Source organism: Pan troglodytes, chromosome 1, assembly GCF_028858775.2.
Source record: "Pan troglodytes isolate AG18354 chromosome 1, NHGRI_mPanTro3-v2.0_pri, whole genome shotgun sequence".
Classification (NCBI taxonomy): domain Eukaryota; kingdom Metazoa; phylum Chordata; class Mammalia; order Primates; family Hominidae; genus Pan; species Pan troglodytes.
Window position 1 is genome coordinate 58,717,216 of NC_072398.2, and position 21,446 is coordinate 58,738,661.

The 21,446-nt window shown below is 32.2% G+C and overlaps 1 protein-coding gene and 1 long non-coding RNA gene across 6 annotated transcripts in view; both read left to right on the forward strand.

Moving 5' to 3' along the window:
* Positions 1-21,446, forward strand: part of BRINP3 (BMP/retinoic acid inducible neural specific 3) — a 386,225-nt gene that overhangs the window by 20,592 nt on the left and 344,187 nt on the right. For all 5 annotated transcript variants that reach the window (XM_525003.9, XM_063794383.1, XM_016934383.2 and 2 more), the window contains exon 2: positions 2,388-2,673. In XM_525003.9, coding sequence (XP_525003.1) covers positions 2,438-2,673 — 236 coding nt within the window. In that variant the 5' untranslated portion in view covers positions 2,388-2,437. The remainder of the gene's footprint in view (positions 1-2,387; positions 2,674-21,446) is intronic.
* LOC134808485 (uncharacterized) lies at positions 3,039-19,579 on the forward strand. Its single transcript, XR_010151558.1, has 3 exons — positions 3,039-3,111; positions 18,108-18,132; positions 19,538-19,579. It is a non-coding gene; the product is annotated as an uncharacterized LOC134808485 (long non-coding RNA).

Sequence of the window (21,446 nt, forward strand, 5' to 3'; positions counted from 1 at the left end):
GGATTACAGATGTGTGCCACCCTGCCTGGCTAATTTTTGTATATTTTTAGTAGAGAAAGGGTTTCACCATGTTGTCCAGGCTGGTCTTGAACTCCCAACCTCAGGTGATCCGCCCTCCTCGGCCTCCCAAAGTGCTGGGATTATAGGCGTGAGCTACCGTGCCTGGCCAGGGCTAGAATTTTAACATCAGCGGTTTGGCTCTAGAGTCCATTATTTTAACCACTATGAATATTGTCTCTTGATGTTATATATCCTAATTTGCTATATTGGTTGTTGGGTTTGGAGAAAATCTGATTTCATTTTCAAAGAACTGTTTTCCAAGTTATTTATTAGGATGAAATAAGTACTGTTTGAATTTTTTCAATAATATTCTTGTTCACATCTACATTTGTTAATAAGAGAACTTCATTTAGATGGTGTGACTGAAGTTTTATTCAATTAAGAAATACATCCTTTCAGATGATATATGTAATATGGACTTAAGTAGTGTGTTTGAATAATTTATTCTGTCTTTATGAAATGAAAAATTACTCATTTAAATTAAGAAATTATATATTCTAAAAATAATGATTAAATTTTGCCAGTTTGAATGTATATGATAAGCAAAATAAAAATAGTGTGTTTAACAAAAATAAGTAATACTTTTTAGTCACAGGATTATTATACTATACCACTACACATAAGAATAATTGTGTTTATAAATGAAAGTAAGCTATGTTTTAAAATAAATTGTATAGTTCTCATAAGAAAAAATATATACAATATTTTTTCAGCAAATTTGATAGTTAGGAGTTGAATCATTTGACAATGGTACATTTATATAGATAATAGAAAAAAGCCTAGAATCTCCAAGCTCCTATTCCAAAATTCTTCTATTACAATGTTCCTTCTTATAGAAAATCATTTTTAAAATGTCTTCACTTGTAAGGCTTCCCGTGTTGTTTACAAAAGACGGTACGCTTTAATCCCCTCAGTGAGCAACTCACATGACTGAGGCAACTCATACAGTATGTGAGGAATGTCCTTTTATGGATATCGTGATATTAAGAGTTCACTCATTGTATCACTGTTTTGAGCTACTTCAGAGCCCCAAAATTATTTCTCTATATCTCTCAGATAGAAATGGTTTAGGATTAAATTACAAATAATGGGGTTATAGCTAGGAAAGTACATTAAAACCACCAGTGTTCTTATTCAAATACCAGAGAAACATGGTAGCTACTATTACTGATATATCTTAATACTGTAAATCTTAATCTTTTTTTCTAAAGACGTTTTGCTGAGTAAGAACTCATGCAAGTAAACCTTTCTCATTAGTCAGAATCTTTGCACTCTGTAGTGCTATGTGCTATGAATAATACAGTTTGAAAAGCTGATGAGGATAGAAAGAAAAATTTAATTCAAATATTTTTAGAATTTTCTGGTGTAGCATATAGACATTGCATCAGCAGCTTTGCATAAAGTGTCTTACACTGTACCATACTGGGATTATATGTCTTATTACTTTTTTTTGAATGGTTATACTACAATGTATGCAGTTTCAAAGTCTATGAATAGTCTGCATTAGCTTAATTTATGTGCATATAATTTTGGAGGTATGACTTTCTTATGAATAAGACAGATGCACATTTAAATCTTTAAAGACCCTAGAAATAATGTAATTATGATTTTGTTTAAATAATCAGATATGCAGTTTTTTCCTAACAGAATAATGAAAAAAAAATCTGGGAAAAGACATTACTCCTCACATCCACTCTCACACACACACATCTATTCATCTATCAGTCTGTCTTTCTATCATCTCTCTGTCTCACTCTGTGTCTGTCTCTATATCTATATATATCTATAATAGGTATACACACATATACACACATATACATACATATATTTATGTATTCTTAAATCCACAGTTTTACTCCATGTTTATGTAGATTATGGAAATAACTACATGAATATCTTTGCTTCATTTAAAGCATTTATTTAAGATAAATATACAATAAAATTAAATCTAGTATTAAAATTTGTAACACAATTTATGAAATATATGAAATACTTGAACTTATTATTTATTTGCATCAGTCCAACTTTATAAAACATTCAACTTCTGATTTTTGCTCAATAGGCTTTAATGATCCACCGAATAAAATTGTTATGACAAAGTCTGTTATGACTCAATGTCTTATTTTCCATTAATATAAAAAAGGAACAAAGTATAAAAGATATACGGCTCTAAAAAAATAATTTTGGTTTGTATTTTATTATCTGCTGATAATACTAATTTAAAACAATGATATTAGATTAAAATTTAAAAATTAGCCACCTCAACACCTTAACTGAGAGAAAGGAATCTTCTAGGAGTTAACTAATTGCCTGTGTATTTTGTCTAGGTGTTGAGGGAAAGCTAAGAGAATGAAGGCTCTAAATCCCCAGTGGAAGCATGATATGGCGAAGCAGAGCTGGTGCTGAATTGTTCTCTCTGATGGCTCTATGGGAGTGGATAGCACTGAGTCTTCATTGCTGGGTTTTAGCGGTTGCTGCTGTTTCGGATCAGCATGCCACAAGCCCCTTCGACTGGCTCCTCTCTGATAAGGGACCCTTCCATCGCTCACAGGAATACACAGATTTTGTGGACAGAAGCCGGCAGGGATTTAGCACAAGATACAAGATATACAGGTATGAAGCAAAGGGAAAGCAATTACAGAAATATCATCCTTGAAGGTTGTGTATACATATGTTTCTCTAAGGGAAAGTTTCAGATGGGAAAAAGTTATTATCAGAAGGGTTGTTATTTACCATGCACCATAGTAATGTTTTCTTGCTATTCAAAGTATTTCTTATAGATGTAATATATTATGATAAAAACAGATAATGGTGACCACTTGTCTATCACTCCCAAATTTAAGCATGCTACACTGCCTTAAAGTAAATGGCAATGTATTTGGAAGCCGAGTTTCTCATTTTAAATAGCCAAAATTTTAAAGTGAAATTTAAAAAATTGCTTTTCCTTTCTACCTTATACAATGCTATGTTACCTTTTTCAGCCTAAATGGAAATGGTATCTTCTACTAGTCACTGAGAAGTTGAGTCACCTCATCCTTTTTTACCTGAAAGGTAATTGTACGTTCAGAAGCTAAGGGAAATAGCAATGGAATAAAAACAAGTAGCAGATAAATAGGAAATGATAGCAAAGATCAAAGAAATGGATGGGATTAAGATATATGATCTTTAACATCTATCAATGTTCTATGTTTAAAATCTAAATAAGTTACACAAAAAGAGTAATATATTAAATTCAACAAAGGTTGCCTGTTCACCTGATGTCCCGTGAATACACTAAGTAGAAGAGTTTACAAGTGGTTGCTGATGGATTAGATTATATTGATCTATGCCATGAAGAACATTTTATGTGAAGTTATCACTTCAATTTGTTTATTGGTGATAGAATTTTACAATTCCTAGTTATTGGTTTAACATTTATAAAGAAGCACATTTGTTGTGTATTTTTGTGTGGCTGTATCTATGTAGATACTCCTATATAAATATTTTATTTTATGTTTTATGTGCACCAGAGGGCACTGTGCTTCATCTTTGTCTGTAGTCATTTATACAGCATTATGAGAAATTTATAAATCCTATCAGCAATGTATATTTACAGAAGACACTGAATGTCCTGAGCAAGTTCCATGAAGCACCACACAATTATTGCTTTGCCTTTTCAAAAATAAGAAATCCCTTATTCCATGCAGTCATAACACTGTCATAAGCCTAATGAAAAGATTTACTCTATTTTTTAAATAAATGAAATGACGAGGCTGGGCGTGGTGGCTCATGCCTGTAATCCTAGCACTTTGGGAGGCAGAGACGGGCGGATCACGAGGTCAAGAGATGCAGACCATCTTCCAACATGGTGAAACCCCGTCTCTACTAAAAATAGAAAAATTAGCCGGGCGTGGTGGCTAGCGCCTGTAGTCCCAGCTACTGGGGAGGCTGAGGCAGGAGAAAGGCTTGAACTCGGGAGGTGGAGCTTGCAGTGAGCCGAGATCGCGCCACTACACTCCAGCCTGGGCGACAGAGCGAGACTCCGTCTCAAAAAAAAAAAAAAAAAAAAAAAAAAAAGAATACTAAAGATTTTCTTTCTGAAAAGTAGCAGAAATTGTCAACATTTTATGATTCTGGGTTCATTTATTTTTATGTGTGTTTATTGATTTAGCCAGCTTTTCTTCACAGATTGAGTGAAGCTACCTGATTTTAGGATTCTAAGAATGTGTTAGATTTTAGCACTCTGCAAGAGGATTTTTAACACTATCACACAAACTGATGCCAGAGCATGTCTCCGTGATTTATCGGCATCTGTATCTGGAGGTCTAAGGTGCTGTCTTACGTGTGATTGTTGTGGTTTAGCTTATCAGTCAATCAGCTGTGAGTAGCAAACATGGCTTGACATGTTTTTGTTTATGTTTTTTTGGGACGGAGTCTCGTTCTGCCACCAAGGCTGGAGTGCAGTGGCACGATCTTGACAAACTGCAACTTCCGCCTGCTGGGTTTAAGCGATTCTCCTGCCTCAGGCTCCCAAGTAGCTTAGATTAATAGGCGCCCACCACCGCACCCAGCTAATTTTTGTATTGTTGGTAGAGACGGGATTTCATGTTGGTGAGGCTGGTTTTGAACTTCTGACTTCAAGTGATCCGCCTGCCGTGGCCTCCCAAAGTGCTGGGATTACAGGCTTGAGCCACCGTGCGCGGCCAGCTTGACATGTTTTTAGAGGTGCTGGGTTGAATGAAAGAGGCATTATTTGGATCACAGATGTTAAAGGTAATGAACAAAAGTGCTCTGAGGTTTGTTTGCAAGGCGCATATATTCTGTTTGGTTTTTATGCAACTCACTTCCTGAAGACCTTCATTAGCCCTGTGCTACTTATCCTTACTATGTCTTTACCTTTGTGGCTTGAATAAACATGTAAAGATATTAAATCCATTTATAAACAATGGAGCTAGGTTACAACTTCTTATAAAACCATTTAAACATTGCAAATGATGCCACGGTTATTGATAGTTGCTATAAAATGAACAGTATAATTTATTCATTAGGGTACCTTTAGTTTTAGTAAAGCAAGTTTTGTCTTTAATATTTGTCTTCAAAAATATTTTAGAAAGTTCACCTTTCATTAATGTTTGCCATAAAAATATAGAATTTGTGAGTACTTAAAACACATAGATGGAAAATTAATGTTTTCCATATTTAAATATTTGATTTGTCATTTTAAAGATTGTAATTTCCTAAAGTGATCAGCCCATTTCTACTAGTGCTTATTATTACTATCATCAACACATTCTAGGGGAATATTGCATTGACATTGTTTCTGAAAGGCATTAGTTAGAAATGTAAAACACATCAAACCTGTTAATATAATTAGGTCAAATACATTTTCACTTGTCTTTCTTCATTTCATCCTCTTCTCCAGCAACATATTTTTATTTTCACTCCAAATATAGAACAGCAAGGACACAACAATCAAAAATTGCTAAAATCATAGCTAGGGCTAAGATTTTTTAAAATTGTCATCATGTTTGAAAAAGTGTGTTTTTGTCAACTAATAGAACTTACATTTATGTTTTTAAACTTGTGTATATTTAAAGTTATTTACAGAATTTGTATCTGAAACCACATTAAGACTTAAAAGATGATTAATTTGTGGATTGATCACTGAGTTGGAAGATTTATTGCCTCATTTAAAAAAAAAGGCATTTCTAAAAGTGTTTTTAGTTTCAGAAAGTGAGCTATTCCTGGAGAAATTTTGTCTACTCTGCCGCATAGAACAGGGGGACACTTGGCGCCTTAGTAAGCTGGAGCCTTGTGTTTGCAGTTGTATTCTAGAAACACTATCCTCAGGCTGTAAGCCTGTCAGGATATGTATAATCTTCTCTAGGCCGTGGAAATCTTTATTCTTTTAATACATTAGAGGATCTCTAGACAAGGGACTCATTTTTAGTGGCTCAAACTTAGATGCAGTTATCTTGAACTACTGATATGAGTTCTAAGGTCATAGGCTGGCAACTTTCATTATCATAACATAAACATTTCACATAGGTAAATCTTCAGATATGATGACTCAAAACAAATTTTTTTTTCCTTTCCCTAACTTCTACCATTCTTTGGTTAACCACATGTGTAAGTGAATTATTGGGAAAATGATGTTGATTTTCTTATAATTTTTCAAAATATTATACAGACATGTCATATTATCACAACTTGATGTGCTTCTTCAGAGCACTCAAATAATGCTCCAATTTGAGAATAGGAGACAATTGAGATGAATGTTGTGACTTACTGGTCTTTTTAGTCATGTTCCTTGAAAAAAAATTATATTTAAAAAATGACTAAGGAAAGACAAGATGGTCTAAAAAAAGTTAAACCACTATATGGTCACTTCATATGTGACAGGATTATAATGAAATCATGTGTGGGAAAGAGTGAACTTTTGAATAAGTGTTTCTTTATATGGGTATCCATATGAGAAAAGCAGAAATTTAATCATTTCTTCATAACATATATATAAGCCTATTTTATATGGAATAAGGATCTCAATAAGAAAGGCAAAAATATTAAATTTCTAGAAGAAACCAGAGGAAAAAAACTTCATAATATTGGGATACATAAGAATCCATTTAAATACAAGTTATTAAGAATTAAAATACAAGTATTTTTCATCAGGAATAAGAATTGGACAAGTATTTACTGATAAAGAGTTGTTTTTAAGAATGTACAATTTTCTATAATAAAAACTATGAGGATTCTGGTTTAAAATGTCTTTAAAGTAGCAATCCAGATAGAAATCACTTCAAACTTCCTATTAAAATACTGTATAAATTATCAGGAGGGAAAATGAAAACTCATAACAACACAGAAAATTATGGTTAATATGTAACCTTCTGCCAGAATATGAGAGGCATTGAAGTAGTTATAAGCTTCTTAAAAGTTATAAGACTAGCAAAACATATTTTAATACTTCAGATGAGCAAGCCCAAATGCCTCAACAAAGGTGGCACTTACCCTAAATACAGAAGGGAGCTGTGTCATTACCATCAGCTAACTACTCAGAAGCCCAGAGTTGGATCCTAATAGCAACTTCGCAGCTCCCTCTCTACGACAGGATCCTACCTTGAGATGTACACAGTAAAATGATCTCTCTCTCTCACCATGTTTGGAATTGGCACATGGCAAGAATGATGTGGTAGGAAGATATCAAATAAGGATGCCCCATGTAATATTTGAGACACAATTAAACCAAAAAATAAAGAAGCAGAAAATATTTTTTCTCTATTTAAATTTTAATTTATTTGTTTGCCATGTATTTTTATTTGCTACATTTGGCAACTCTAGAAGGGAATATACGAGTACTAATATTAATGATTACATATCTATGACAAGGAACAAGGACTTTCAGAATTAAATTACCAACAGGGAGAGGAATAGACTTTAGTGTAGTTAATGTTGCTTCCCCTGGACTTTCTTGTTCAGATTGTCAGAGAAATGAATGTCAGAGTAAATTCCGCCTCAGCTATGCACTGATAATTAAGCCCAAACCACTACATATCAGTGCAGTCTCCTGCAAACCAAAGAAGGATTTGGAGCACTGATCAACACATCCTGTTTCAGCAAAATCTACGTATTGATAGAGCCCTCTCTATTCCACATAACAAATAAAATAATACAGTAATATATAATACATATTACGTACATATATATATATACATGCTATAATACAATAGCGGCTTTGGACTTGCATTACATGACAGTATGAGGTTAATAGTAGGGAGACCATGCTTTTACTGAAGGGAGAAGGTAACACATTTTTCAAAATAGCTAAACGAAAGAAATAAATATCTTAAAGATTCAGTAGAAGAGATTACCTCTTCATGATCCCTTTCCCTGATATACACATACGCAAACAAGCACACATGAATGCCTGGTCTCTTCAATAGATTGTAGGAAATTGTGGTATCTCTAGAAACAGAAGACCATACGGCAAGAAAAAAATACGGTGAAAATAAAAAGGAGTTTGGAGGGTGTGATAATAGTGCAAATAAAATAAAATGTAGCCACACAAATGTCATTCACACTAAAAATTATCACACAGAGTTTAGTGAAAAATAGTAAATATTGTTTTAAAATTCCAAGGAAATGTTAAAATACAATTCTTGGAAGAGACAGTATTTAACAATAAAGAGAACTATTAAGTTTAAGTGACCCAGGTTTATAAACTCTGATGATATAAATAAATACTTAGAGATCTGAATTTGAGTAAAACCTTAGAAAAATTAAGCAGAGAGTGGAAATTCAAATTTATTAATATTTCCATTTTCAACCAGAAAAATTAAGTTTAAAATATTATTGCCAACCTTAACAATAACAACTTGTGAATGCAAAAAGCGTCATGTGTATTTTGAAAATTTCCTGCTACATATAAAGACAAACATATAAAAAGTTTAAAAATAAATGAAAATGATAGAATTATCAAACTTGAAACAAGGTGACCAGAAAAAAACAAAAATATAGCAAATGTAATAAGTGTAAATATTTCCAGCTCTAAAAATAATTATCATAATCAGACTTAAAAATTTCTTTGAATGTGCTACTTTTAGCAAAGTTAACTAAGACAAAATTAGACCCAACATAAAAAGTAAAAAGATAATCAATTTTCTTTAATGCCATATATCACTATACAATGAATAGTAAATTATACATAGATCTTCTAGGAGAAATTAAAAAAAAAACTGTCACAAGAAACTTTAATCTGCTATTTTAATTTTTTTGGATGAAATAGACCACATACACACACACACACACACACACACACACACACACACACCCCAAGTGTAGGGGTGTTAAGAAAAAAGATTATTTAAATATAGAATTTAGTGCAATTGTACTGATATATGGAATTTTGTGCACTAAATATGTAACATACATCTTAAATACGGTCATGCAATGTATACTCAATTTGACTTTATTCTAACCCACAAAGAAAAATTTTAACATAATAAATTAAATATATCCTTATTTTAAAAATTCTCAAAAATCTGAAGAATGCAAATTTAAAACTAGATATTAAGAATACAAATTTAAAGAAATCAATTTAACTGTTTGCTCAGAAAACTGAGAATTCAGTTTTAATGGTACTACATATTGTTTTATTTTCTAAGGATATTCAATACAATAGGAAATTCTTTCATATTCCTTCAAATTTAAGTAAAACAAAACACATAAAAATTTAAAAACATAAAATAGTGCTCTAATTATTTTAGGATGGTCTTACTTTTTTAATATATACAAATGCATACTAAAAAGCCTACAAGTATTCCACCTAAACGTTTGAGGTATCTCTTGTGTAAAGTTTTATAGGTTTTCCCTCTCACTTTTTTGTGATGAGTATGTGTAAATTTTATGATCAGGCAAAATATTAGCTGTTATTAAAAACATTAGGATGAGCTATAATTTATTTGAAAAGTCACTTAAATTATGATATACCAGGGTTATTTAAGCAAAAGTTAAAAATAGAGTTAAAATAATGAAACATACTTTCTCCTTTGAGCCTTAGCACTAATTTTTAAAATAATTATAATTAAACATCTTCGTATGTGAAAGACAGACTATAACATATGTCAGAAGTGTTTGGGAATCAAATCTATATGTAGTATATATATATATAGAGAGAGAGAGAGAGAGAGCTATAGGGAGAAAGAGAGACTGCAAAACGTGTGTGTACGTACATTTATATATATATATTTTATATATATATAGTGCAAAAGGTGTGTTTGTACATATATATCAAACAATATTTAACTTCAATCTCTTTCCCTTTTCCACACTAGAAAAGGGAAAGAGATTGGAATTATTTCTTATTTAAGAAATTAAAAAGAAATTAATACATCTTATTTCTAGTGTATAATAAGCTATTCACAAATATATATATATAAGATGTTCAAAAATGTTGGTTAAAAATTACACTATATATATATATATACTATTTTACACTATATATATAGAGTAATAGTCTGGTCTATATCTATCTATCAATCCATACTAGAAAAGGAAAAGATATTGAAATTAAATATTATATTTTCATTATGTAATTAGTGCTTTCATGTTATCTTATTTACTCCTATAAACAGCTGTAATAATTTCCATTTTACATATTCACAAATAAAAACAAAAACGTGCTGAACTTTTGTTTGCCCCTCATGTCCCTGAATTTCTCTTTCATGTATATTGCACTAAAATCACCTTCTAACTTAAATTATGAATACATGGAAGACAGAACTTTTTCATCTTTCTGTTTTATTTAATTTTATACACTTTTTCTTTTTATTTCTATCTTTCTATCTGTCTTCAATTTCCTAGAGCAAGCCAGCTGTTCACCCATCAAAGGCACTGGCTTTGCATTTGGATATGCTGGATTTAAAGATCAAGCGCATCCCAATGAAAATATTTCCTCTTGACTATAAGCAAGGAGGCATGTATTCTTTTCTGTCTTTGACAAAAACCAACTGTATTCACTCAGTTTTGTCACTTAATTTCTCAGACCTCAGTCTCCTCATTTGTAAAATTAAGGCTGAACTAGATCTCTGTAGATCCTTTGAACTATAAAGTTCAATTTTTTGGATATCAAAAGCAAAATGGAAACATCAGAACAAATAGGTTAAAAGCATTAAAACAAAAATGTACTGTGGTTAATTCTTATATCGGCATTTATCTGCAAAAATCACTTACAAATACTTCTTCATAAATAATATCTAAGAATCGCTTATACTTTTCTTTGTGTATATTGGAACATAAATTGTGTAATTACTTATCTTTCCCCCACTAATCTAATTTTTTCCTATTTTTTGTATGTTATATTGAAGAAGCTATAGTAAGAAGGAAGCTTTTTACCCTAGTTGGTTGGTTTACTATAAATCACTCCACTAACTGTTAACACACTTGGTGCAATGATAAATTAAGAGGAGTATTCTAGGTAGTGATTTTAAACAATCATCAAAATACATTAATAACCAAAATAATTTGAATATATGTGTTCAACAACAATATTGCTATATCTCTAATTTTGAGATTAAACCATATAATACGTTTTAATTTTTGTTATTTAATTATAATTCACAAATGAAATATACAGTTGCCATTGGGAAAATTTCAGCCAGAAATAATATAGAAATATAAATAGTTTAGAAACTATAATCCACTGTCAGAAGAGCCAGTTCTTAATGAGAATTGTGTATAATCGTTACTATAAATTAAAAATATGTGCTTTTGTAATAATTAAAACAATTTATAAGTAATAATTTTTAGTTTAATAGTGTATTCATGTTTGTTACTATTATAATGACAAAATAAACAGGATTCCTAGTTAACACAATTATTTACAGAATAGTAAACAACAATTATGATGTTTTGGCATTTAAACAAATACTTTATTTGATTATTTTTCTCTATCTAATCCCATTTTGCCAAGCACTCTAATTCTTCATTTTCATTATCTCTGTGGTCTTCTTCCAAGTGAAATTGCCAGAATTATCAAGCTTGTTCTCTTTTGTTTTCACTCTGCTGGAGCTTTTGAATTGCTAATATGTATTTTTTTAATGGGCACCATCCCAAAAATGTGAATTTGAAAATTAGAGGAAAAAAACTGGGTTTTAGCACTTTGAAGGGTTCCCTGACATTTTTCTTGAGGGGGTGTGTGTGTGAGTGTGTGTTATGCACGTGCGTGTGTGTATGCGTGTGTATACTTAAATGAAATTTAATGAGAAAAAAGTGATTTGCATTATGATGTTTCTCACTAAGTTACAAAAGATTCTAAAATTACATTCATTATATCCTTTCTGCTTTTATATAAAAATAAAATAGCAATGCTGACAATATTTTTAATCGAGTTTAAATAAATTAGTCCTAAGATTAAGTTATAATATTATCTCTTTCATTTTAATAAGCACTTGTGAATTAAAGTAAAAGATTAGACCCTCATTTTCAAATTGTACTTTTAAAGTTAAAGCTGAAATGTGTACTGAGTATTTATGGTTTATAATAGATTTTAATTTATCCAATATCCATAATTAGACCAATCTTTATAGAAGTAGCAAGTTTTTTGGTTTTTTTGAAATTACGCTGCCTATTTTTTTAATTTCCCCAAAGTAAATTTTTTTAACTTCCCCATAATTTTCAATAGGAATTATAATTCCCTAATCTGCCTTAGGATATAATAATTATCCAATAAAATTCAGCCTCTAAAAGAGTCTTACACCAATTAATTAGTAATATTTGTTCATGAACTTGCTTCTCTTACTGACGTGATATGTGATAATATAAAGATGTTAAAAAATGTTGGTTGAAAAAAATTACACAAAGGACGTACGTATCTTATTAAATATTCCATTCATTTATTTCTCCAAATTTCCCAGTAAACAAAGGCAATATAAAAAGCCTACTATTTTTGGCCGGGCGCGGTGGCTCACGCCTGTAATCCCAGCACCTTGGGGGGCCAAGGCAGACGGATCACCAGGTCAGGAATTCGAGACCAGTCTGGCAAATATGGTGAAACCCCGTCTCTGCTACAAATAGAGAAATCAGCTGAGCATACTGGTGCGCGCCTGTAATCCCAGGTACTCAGGAGGCTGAGGCGGGAGAATCGCTTGAACCTGGGAGACAGAGGTTTCAGCGAGCTGAGTTCGAGCCACTGAACTCCAGGCTGGCGACAGAGCAAGACTCTGTCTCAAAAAATAAATAAATAAAATAATAAATAAATATAAATAAATAAATAAATAAATAAATAAAAAGCATACTATTTTTATATAAACAAACCTAGGAAATATATTACTAAGCCATTTTATTTTAAATGTAAAAGCTAATAACTGATTATTGGTATGAAGAAAAGTTCTCTGAAATTTGAGGAAAGAGACTTTATACCAGTGAATGGTTTGTAAACTTGGGAAACAGCCTTTGTACACAAAAGAAGAAAATTGGATTTAAATAAAACACACCCCATTAAAATTCATTCCAGAGAACAAAGGGATTTTTTTTTTTTTTTTTTTTTTTTTTTGAGACGGGGTTTTGCTCTTGTTGCCCCGGCTGGAGTGCAATGGCACAATGTCGTCTGGTCACTGCAACCTCCTCCACCTCCTGGGTTCAAACTATTCTCCTGCCTCAGCCTCCCGAGTACCTGGGATTACAGGCATGGGCCACCACCCCCCAGCTAATTTTGTACTTTTAGTAGAGACAGGTTTTCTCAATGTTGGTCAGGCTGGTCTCGAACTCCCAACCTTAGGTGATCTGTGGGCCTCAGCCTACCAAAGTGCTGGGATTACAGACGGGAGCCACCTTGCCTGGCTGACTGTTCATGTTTTATAGCAAAGTTCCTGTCCACGTTCCCAATCAGGTCTGTTTATAGAAAGAATGAAGCTTGCTTAATTCAGATTAGTCATTGCAGCTGAGTTCTGATTGTTTGATACAAGTTGGGCCTTGATTGGCCAGGGTAGGTAAGTTCTGATTGGTTGGTTTCCAAGCCTCAAACTAGAAGTCGCTGTCAGATGTTTCCAACTGCTGGTGGTGGGGGTGGTTCACCTCTCAGTTTATCTTGGCAAGGATAACAGACATTGGTTTGGCAAGCCAAATGCGGAAAGGGAGGTCCTGTGATACTTTTACAACATCTTTCTGGGAATGCAGAGTCTGTGACCCACTGCTCCCTCATGCAGGTATGGCTGCCTGGTTCTGTTTCAACTTTGAATACCCCAGTTTGCCAGAGTGTCCATTTTGTTTGCCAGTAGCAGAGATACTTTAAACTAGGGAAAGGGAATGTTTTATACTCTTCAGTTCCTTTTAAAGATTCTCAGAGTTCTTTGAATATTTTCTTTTCTTTTCTTTTTTTTTTTTTTTGAGACGGAGTCTCGCTCTGTCGCCCAGGCTAGAGTGCCCAGGCACGATCTGGGCTCACTGCAAGCTCCGCCTCCCGGGTTCACGCCATTCTCCTGCCTCAGCCTCCCGAGTAACTGGGACTACAGGCGCCCGCCACAATGCCCGGCTAATTTTTTATATTCTTAGTAGAGACTGAATATTTTCTTTTAGTCAAGATACAGAAGGCTGGACAGGCGCAGTGGCTCACGCCCATAATCCCAGCACTTTGGGAGGCCGAGTGAGGTCAGGAGTTTGATATCATTCTGGCCTATATAGTGAAACCCCATCTCTACTAAAAATACAAAATGTAGACGGGTGCAGTGGCGCACGCCCATAGTCCCAGCTACTTGGGAGGCCGAGGCAGGAGAATCACTTGAACCCGGGAGGCAGAGTTTGCAGCGAGCCGAGATTGTGCCATTGCACTCCAGCCTTGGGCAACAAAAGCGAAACTCCGTCGCCAAAAAAAAAAAAAAAAAAAAGATACAGAGGCTTCCACAATATTTGAAAGTATTTCACTATTTTATTGTTAAGGCACTATACCTCAAACCCAAAATTACACACACACACACACACGCACAGGCATGAAGAAAATACACACAAAGTAACCACACACATTTGAAGAAAATACACACACACACACGCACAGGCATGAAGAAAATACGCACAAAGTAACCACACACATTTGAAGAAAATACACACACACACGTAATCACACACACACGTAAGTACCTTACTTGTTTTATTTAAATCCAATTTTCTTATTTTGTCTCGAAAGTATGTTACGTATTTACGTGTGTGTGATTACTTTTTGAGTATTCCCCCTTCATTTACACATAGGTGGAATCTACCTATTCTTTTCTCTTTGAAATAGTTGAAAAGAGTCAAAGAGAATGGCCTGGGCTTTGCATATCCTTATTGTGGTAGACAGTTCCCTGGCTGCTCATTTAAACAGATATTAGTAGCTAACTAATTAAACTACCTCTCTTGTCAGCCAGAAATTAACAAAGGCTTAAAAAATTAGCAAAATCTGTTTTGCTGTGGCCTTATTTGCTGACGGTCTTATCTTAAAGACACACACAACTATTTCCCAAAACAGAATAGAAAATTAGATTTAAATAAACATACCTCATTAAAATTCATAAAGTATTTTCTCACGAAATGTAATCTTTCAAAACTTAACCATTATATGAAAGCAAATTTTTAAAATACAACAGTAAGTTTAACACTCATTGGAATTCATCTCCATATTTATCAATTTAAAAAGCAACAGATTATAATCCTTTTTTGCAGTGATCGTTTCAGGATTTAGGGTTTTGTTTTTTTTCCCAAATAAAACAAAAGATTCTAAAGATTGAAAATGACATAAAATATATCTACTCAAAGTAATGATCTTTAACTCATGCTTTCTAATTCCCATTTATAGCATAACTGTCAAGTGATCATCTAACCATTCTTTAAATGTTTCAAATTACTGGGAGCAAACCACATTCCAGGGTGTACCTTCTAATCCTATCCCAATTCTATCTCTTCAATGTTTAATCCAATGATAACACTCAGACTTCACATTACTATTCTCTTTTATTGAAGTACTATTAGGGAGAACTAGATTCTCCTACTCTTGAGAGCATTGCATGTGTCCATATCTCATTAAAAATAGTAATAAAAACATATTTGACCTATTTGAGAAATCTGTCAAGAATTTTCTTTTCTTGAAAATTATACTCAAACATACTGGTTTATTCCAAATATGCACATTTTAAAGGAATAGCTCCTATGTATTCATTTGCAACACTGACAAATATCTTAGCAGAATAATAATAAAAAAAGTATCCTCAATTAAATAATGAGAAACCTCCAATAATTAGACAAATTTCAACTTTTTGTACAGGTTCAAAGCCCTTTATGGAAATTGCTAAATTCCAAAGCTTTGAAACTGAACCATTTTCTTTTAGCACATTTTGCTTTGAAACCTGCCCTGACTTGGACAGATGTGAGATATAGTTTTTATTTTTGTATTGAATGCAGATATTCACCTTTTATTGCAAGGATGCTGATGTACTTGATTATATGTTACTGCCTTACATTCCATTGAAAATATTACATAACATACACTGTGTGTTCCTCATTTCCCTCTAAAATATGGAAAACTGAACTCTGAAGCACATTTGACTTCAGGGGCTTCAGATACAGCACTGTGGATCTGTATTAATTTCTAGGTTTTTTTTTCTAGCTTCTCTATTAGGATATTATATTTGACCAAGTCAAATGTTGCCATAACATTCAAGTATTTTACAGAATACTGACTGATCTTGTTGCTCTATTAGTTTAGCAGTCCCATCTAAGGAGAAAATAAGTGAATTTCACTATTTGTTTTTTTCTTTTAATCTAACTTTTAAAGCCTATAAAAATACAATCTAGGACCCTTCTTTTCTTTTTTGTATATTAGAATTGTATTCTAAAAGATTTCAGTTTTTTATTAGAATTGTTTTCTCATCAGTACTTTGCAAATGTTTACTTAGGTTGTGACTTTGTTGTCCTCATAATTCATTGATAAGTTTTTCAATCTTTTATTTTCCAATTGACTTTTAACTTAAGTTAAATTATTTATTTTTGTATTATGTCAGTTTAATCCAGCTCATTTGGACTGGAGAGGTGAAGACAACACATAGTTGGATAGAGAGATAAGTTGACATTATAGAACTGAGGTTTCATGCTTTTATCGACCATTTACTCTTTGTACAAATGTATAAAATTTTATCAGCCTTCTGTCTTTGAGTCCTCATCTAGTAAATGAAGATGACAGGGAATTCTCTAAGTTTATTTCTCACTATGACATTCCATTATAATTAAGTTTTACTGGTCACCTTTCTGACATAATCTATTTGATAATGTTGATATGTAGGATAACATCACTGTATATAGAAATTAAAAGTTTCTAAAGATGCCGTAGAATGGACTGCAGGTTTTATTTCTTTAAGGTCAATACTTAAATTGTTTTGAGTATAGTTTGGTGATTTACATAATTATATTGAATGAACACTGTGGCTTAACATAAAGATATCAAATTTTTCTAATTTCTAAAATTCGTGTGTAATTTTTTTCAAGATAAGTCCTATTTGCTTGTAAAAAGAGAAACGATTTAAATAATGCAAGAGACATGAATAAAACATATCAGATGGTAAAGAAATTTCCATTGTTGGATTCCCATAGATTATATTTTTAGCAAATCATATGAATGGATTTTCTTTTATTTTACAAAAATTACAAATAGCTGTTTCCTATAATCGAACTTTATACAATCAATGAATACATTTTATACTACATTGTACCTTTCTAAAAATCTGATTTTTGATAACTACTGGAAGAAATACAGTCTGTTATGTTAGCATATCTTATATTAAAGTGGTTATTCAAAGTATTGTTCTGTGAAAACTAATGCACTATGCCTAGTTCTTCCCTTTCAGTCAAATCAAAAGAATCAAAATGAGAATTAAAAAAACTTGCCCATGACATGTGAACTTATGGCTTGAGTCCTGTTTTTGCCATTGTTTATGAATGCTTTATTATAGGAAATAAAATTTATTATTGACATTATAAGAGGTTAATATAATATTACTTAAAAACTCAAATTTTCTACTTCTATTTCTGGCATCTGTTAAGAATTAGGCTCACATTGCATTCTCTTCCTTGGCACTGTTCACGGTTTCAGCTTTACTGTTCAGGCCTTAGGTTATCTGTTTTCTACTTCTGGCCCCAGTCATGCCCCTTAATTAGATCACCACACAGCTCAACATCTTTCTACCATTAATTCATTCAAACACCCATACACATACACACACACGTACTCTTACAGACCTTCTTACAAAAATTTGGAATTAGATGCTATTTCTTCTGCCTTGGAGTAAAATTTTGATCTGGTTTTTAAAGACATGACTTATTTGGTTAAATATAAAATAGTCTTATGCCATGCTTTTGTTATTTAACACTTCAAAATTAAAACTGGAGATTCAAACCAAAGTAAGGCACTGAGGTTATATAAAAAAACATTATATTAATTAATTAATTAATATACCCAGTTTCAGTTGAAATACTCTTCATTTTCCCTGTATTCTACTATTCATATGAACATTATGCCTACTTATGAGCAACACTTTTTTCTCTCCTAGGAAGAGTGGAAGATAAGAGTGCAGGGTAAGTTACATTTATTTTTATGTCTGTTGACCTGCATTGTATCAGAGTCAAAAGGGAAGAAACGTACTCACCTACCCTCTCCCCTTTTGGATCATCTCCCACATAGACACACAACTCTGAAAATGACATCATTAGACACAGTAGGTAGAAAGAATAAACTTAAATCAGAAAAGAGCTCTTTAATTTCTACTCTGTCATAGGCAACTGGGGACAAAAATGAAAATAGAGAGGCCTGAAAATACTAGTGGAATATGTTTCTGGGGTCTGAGATTGAATCCTGTGAAAGAGAACAAGTAACTTCCACAATAGAGGTGATATTAACCTATCCTTTACTCTTCCTGTCACTTAATCTACATTGATAACTGGTAGTGTGTCACTATTATGGCATCTTGAGAGGGAACATTTACTCTTCCTTGGTTAGTGCCTTTCTCCTTATTGTCAAGGGTAACTCTCTGTTCACCTTTGCATTTTTGCTTGACACAGCACATATCTCAAACTAACATGCCATTCACTAATCACCATGGAATTAAATTTAGTGTATATCAAAATTTTCTAAAGGGAGAACCTTTGTGAAAATTATCCAGTGGCTTTAATATTAAGGTGCTTATGTATTTCATATAAAACATTCTCAAAGTCAGCATAAGCTACAAGTCAAGCTTCATGATGGCTTTTTATAGCTACAGTATAAGTTTCCCCAAAGTCAGAGTCAGGAAGTTAATTTTTTTGAAAATGCAATTTTGAAAATTTTGTTAATTGTGTGACCATTATATTATCCTGTTTTACATATATCGAGAGAAGTGATGAGAGATAGAGAGAAAAACTGTTGATAGTGTTATTTTATATCTAAATAAATATAAACCTAAAAATAATATTTGAGATTATCTTGTATAATATTTTAGTTATTTTTATAGTTTTTAATTATAAAAATATTTTAGGTATTTTATAATTATTGTCAAAGCAGCTAAAGGTTACATTTAATATTGTACAATGATTAAAGAATGATTCTATAGTAACTTTTGGGATGGGAAAATATTTTATCCAATTTCAGTTGAAGTACTCTTCATTTCCTCTTTGTTCATTATTCCCTATATGGGAAGATATTTTAGAGATTATTAACTTGGAATCTTTTCATTTTACAGTTTTGATTTTATTGTGAAATCTTGAGGAGTGAAGTTATACTTTTTCAAATTACCTATACATAAATATAACCCACTGATATTTGTTTTAGAATTACTTTTGTAATTATACTATATAAATTATAAGGAAAAATTTGTAAGAAAATCCCGTAGAACGTTATCTTTTGAAATATTAACTCCTTAACTCCTCTACAATATATGTTATATTTTACAAGTCTCTTAACATAAAAGTAAATGGATTAATTGCATTTCCATGTATTTTTAAACAGTTAAAATATATACCAAGAAGTCATTAAACATTTTCAAAGGTAAGCATAAAAATTACTTAAACAAATAATGAAATTGTTGAATATTTACTTTTCCAAATCACATCAAGACAATCTGTTGATAAGACAAAGCTGATTTTATTCTTACCACTGCATGTGAGTGTATTACCATAATTGAGACTTTAGTAGTAGGGCAGAGAGAAGGGAAAATTGAAACATTAATTGAGGTTTTATGTTTTTTTAAGTGGATTTATTAATGTGAGCAATGTAAGACTTCATTAGGATTAGATAAGGACCCTGGATATGATAGTTTAGTATTACTGGACAGAGCAAAAGAAGGATTAAGTGAAGTTATTTGAAACTTACCTTCCTAGGCAAGAATTTCCTGGAATGATAAAGTTACGTCGTTTAAGATGTTAATGTAGACAGTAGGTTGTTTGCATGGAGACTGTTTGTGTCTCACAACTCTGTGGTTTTGTTGGAAATGGACAAAAGCCCAAAAAGTTAAATAAATTGTCCAAGGTCTTGTATCTATTTGGTGGATAAGAGAACTAGAAACCAGGTATTTTCACAAGTAAAATTTCAAAATATTTCATATTTTGATTTTTTGCTGAAAAAATCCATTGAAGTCATTTACTTTTTAATGAAAACATGGTAATATAAAAACCACCATTTAAAGAAGTAGCCAGTTTAAACAATATTGATTATACAGATTGCTTTGAGCAATACTCAGGTGAATATTTGCCTTCATAAAATGGGCAGATATTGTAAAACTTCTGTAACTTATATTGTAATTACTTATGTATCTGATAGTATTACCCAAGGCTATATGTTTGTTGAGAGTAAATATAGTATCTTGTTTATTATTATAGTTTCAGGATGTAGCACAAAGACATGTGCATAACATATGCTCAATAAATACAATAATGACACAATAAGAGCTTCCACCAGATGGCACCCAGTGTCTGTAGTTCAGATTAACTTATCTGCTTATTTTCAGCTATGGTCAATTGAGCCAATTGAGTCTCATGATTCTATTTGCTTGATATGATTTTCAACCAGGCATATTTCCTACATTTAATTATTTGTTAAATTGTATGAGATGAATTATTCAGATAATTTTATTTAAGAATAGACATTTTATGTAAGATCATTTTAAAAAATGATCATAATGCACTGTTATATGACCCACATATTTGCTATTTATAATTCAAAAATTATAAGAGATGCAAATTTGGATCTCCTTTCACTCTTTTTTTGGATCTTATAATTTAGCTTGAATAAGTTTGTCCCATAGGTGTGGGTGATTTTTATCTAAGAAGGTCATGGGATGATTGTCCTTTTCTAAGATTGTTGACCACATATATTTTAAGATCCTTGGCTCTGGCATTGTCCACCTATGGTTTGGTTCATTACACTAATTGCTCCCTCTTTGACCTTTGGTTAATCTACATAAAATCAGAACAGAACAACAACAAAAAAATATGCTTCTGATTCAATCGTCCTTTAATTCCCATTTGTCTATATCTAACTAGGCCAAATGATGTCCTCATATTCATGCATATGTTAAAATATAATTTTAAAAATAGGGTATAATTATGACTTTCCTAGAAACATGAAATAAGCAGGGCAAAAATTTTATTTAACTCATTGATGTGGAACCAGTATTATAACTGGATCGAAGGATAATTCAATCAGGAATACGGAAGTGAATTCACAAACAGATGGGTAACTAATTTACTCCATCATGGGGAAAAAAATGATTATCTCCCTACCTTACAAAATCTATTTTGTCTATGGACAAAATCATTTGCATTTTATCAGTTACCTAAAATTCACAGGGTTGTGAAAAGCTCAAAGGCTATGGGAAGTGCAGCCTCCATAAAATAATATAACCAGGGTAGATGTGCTT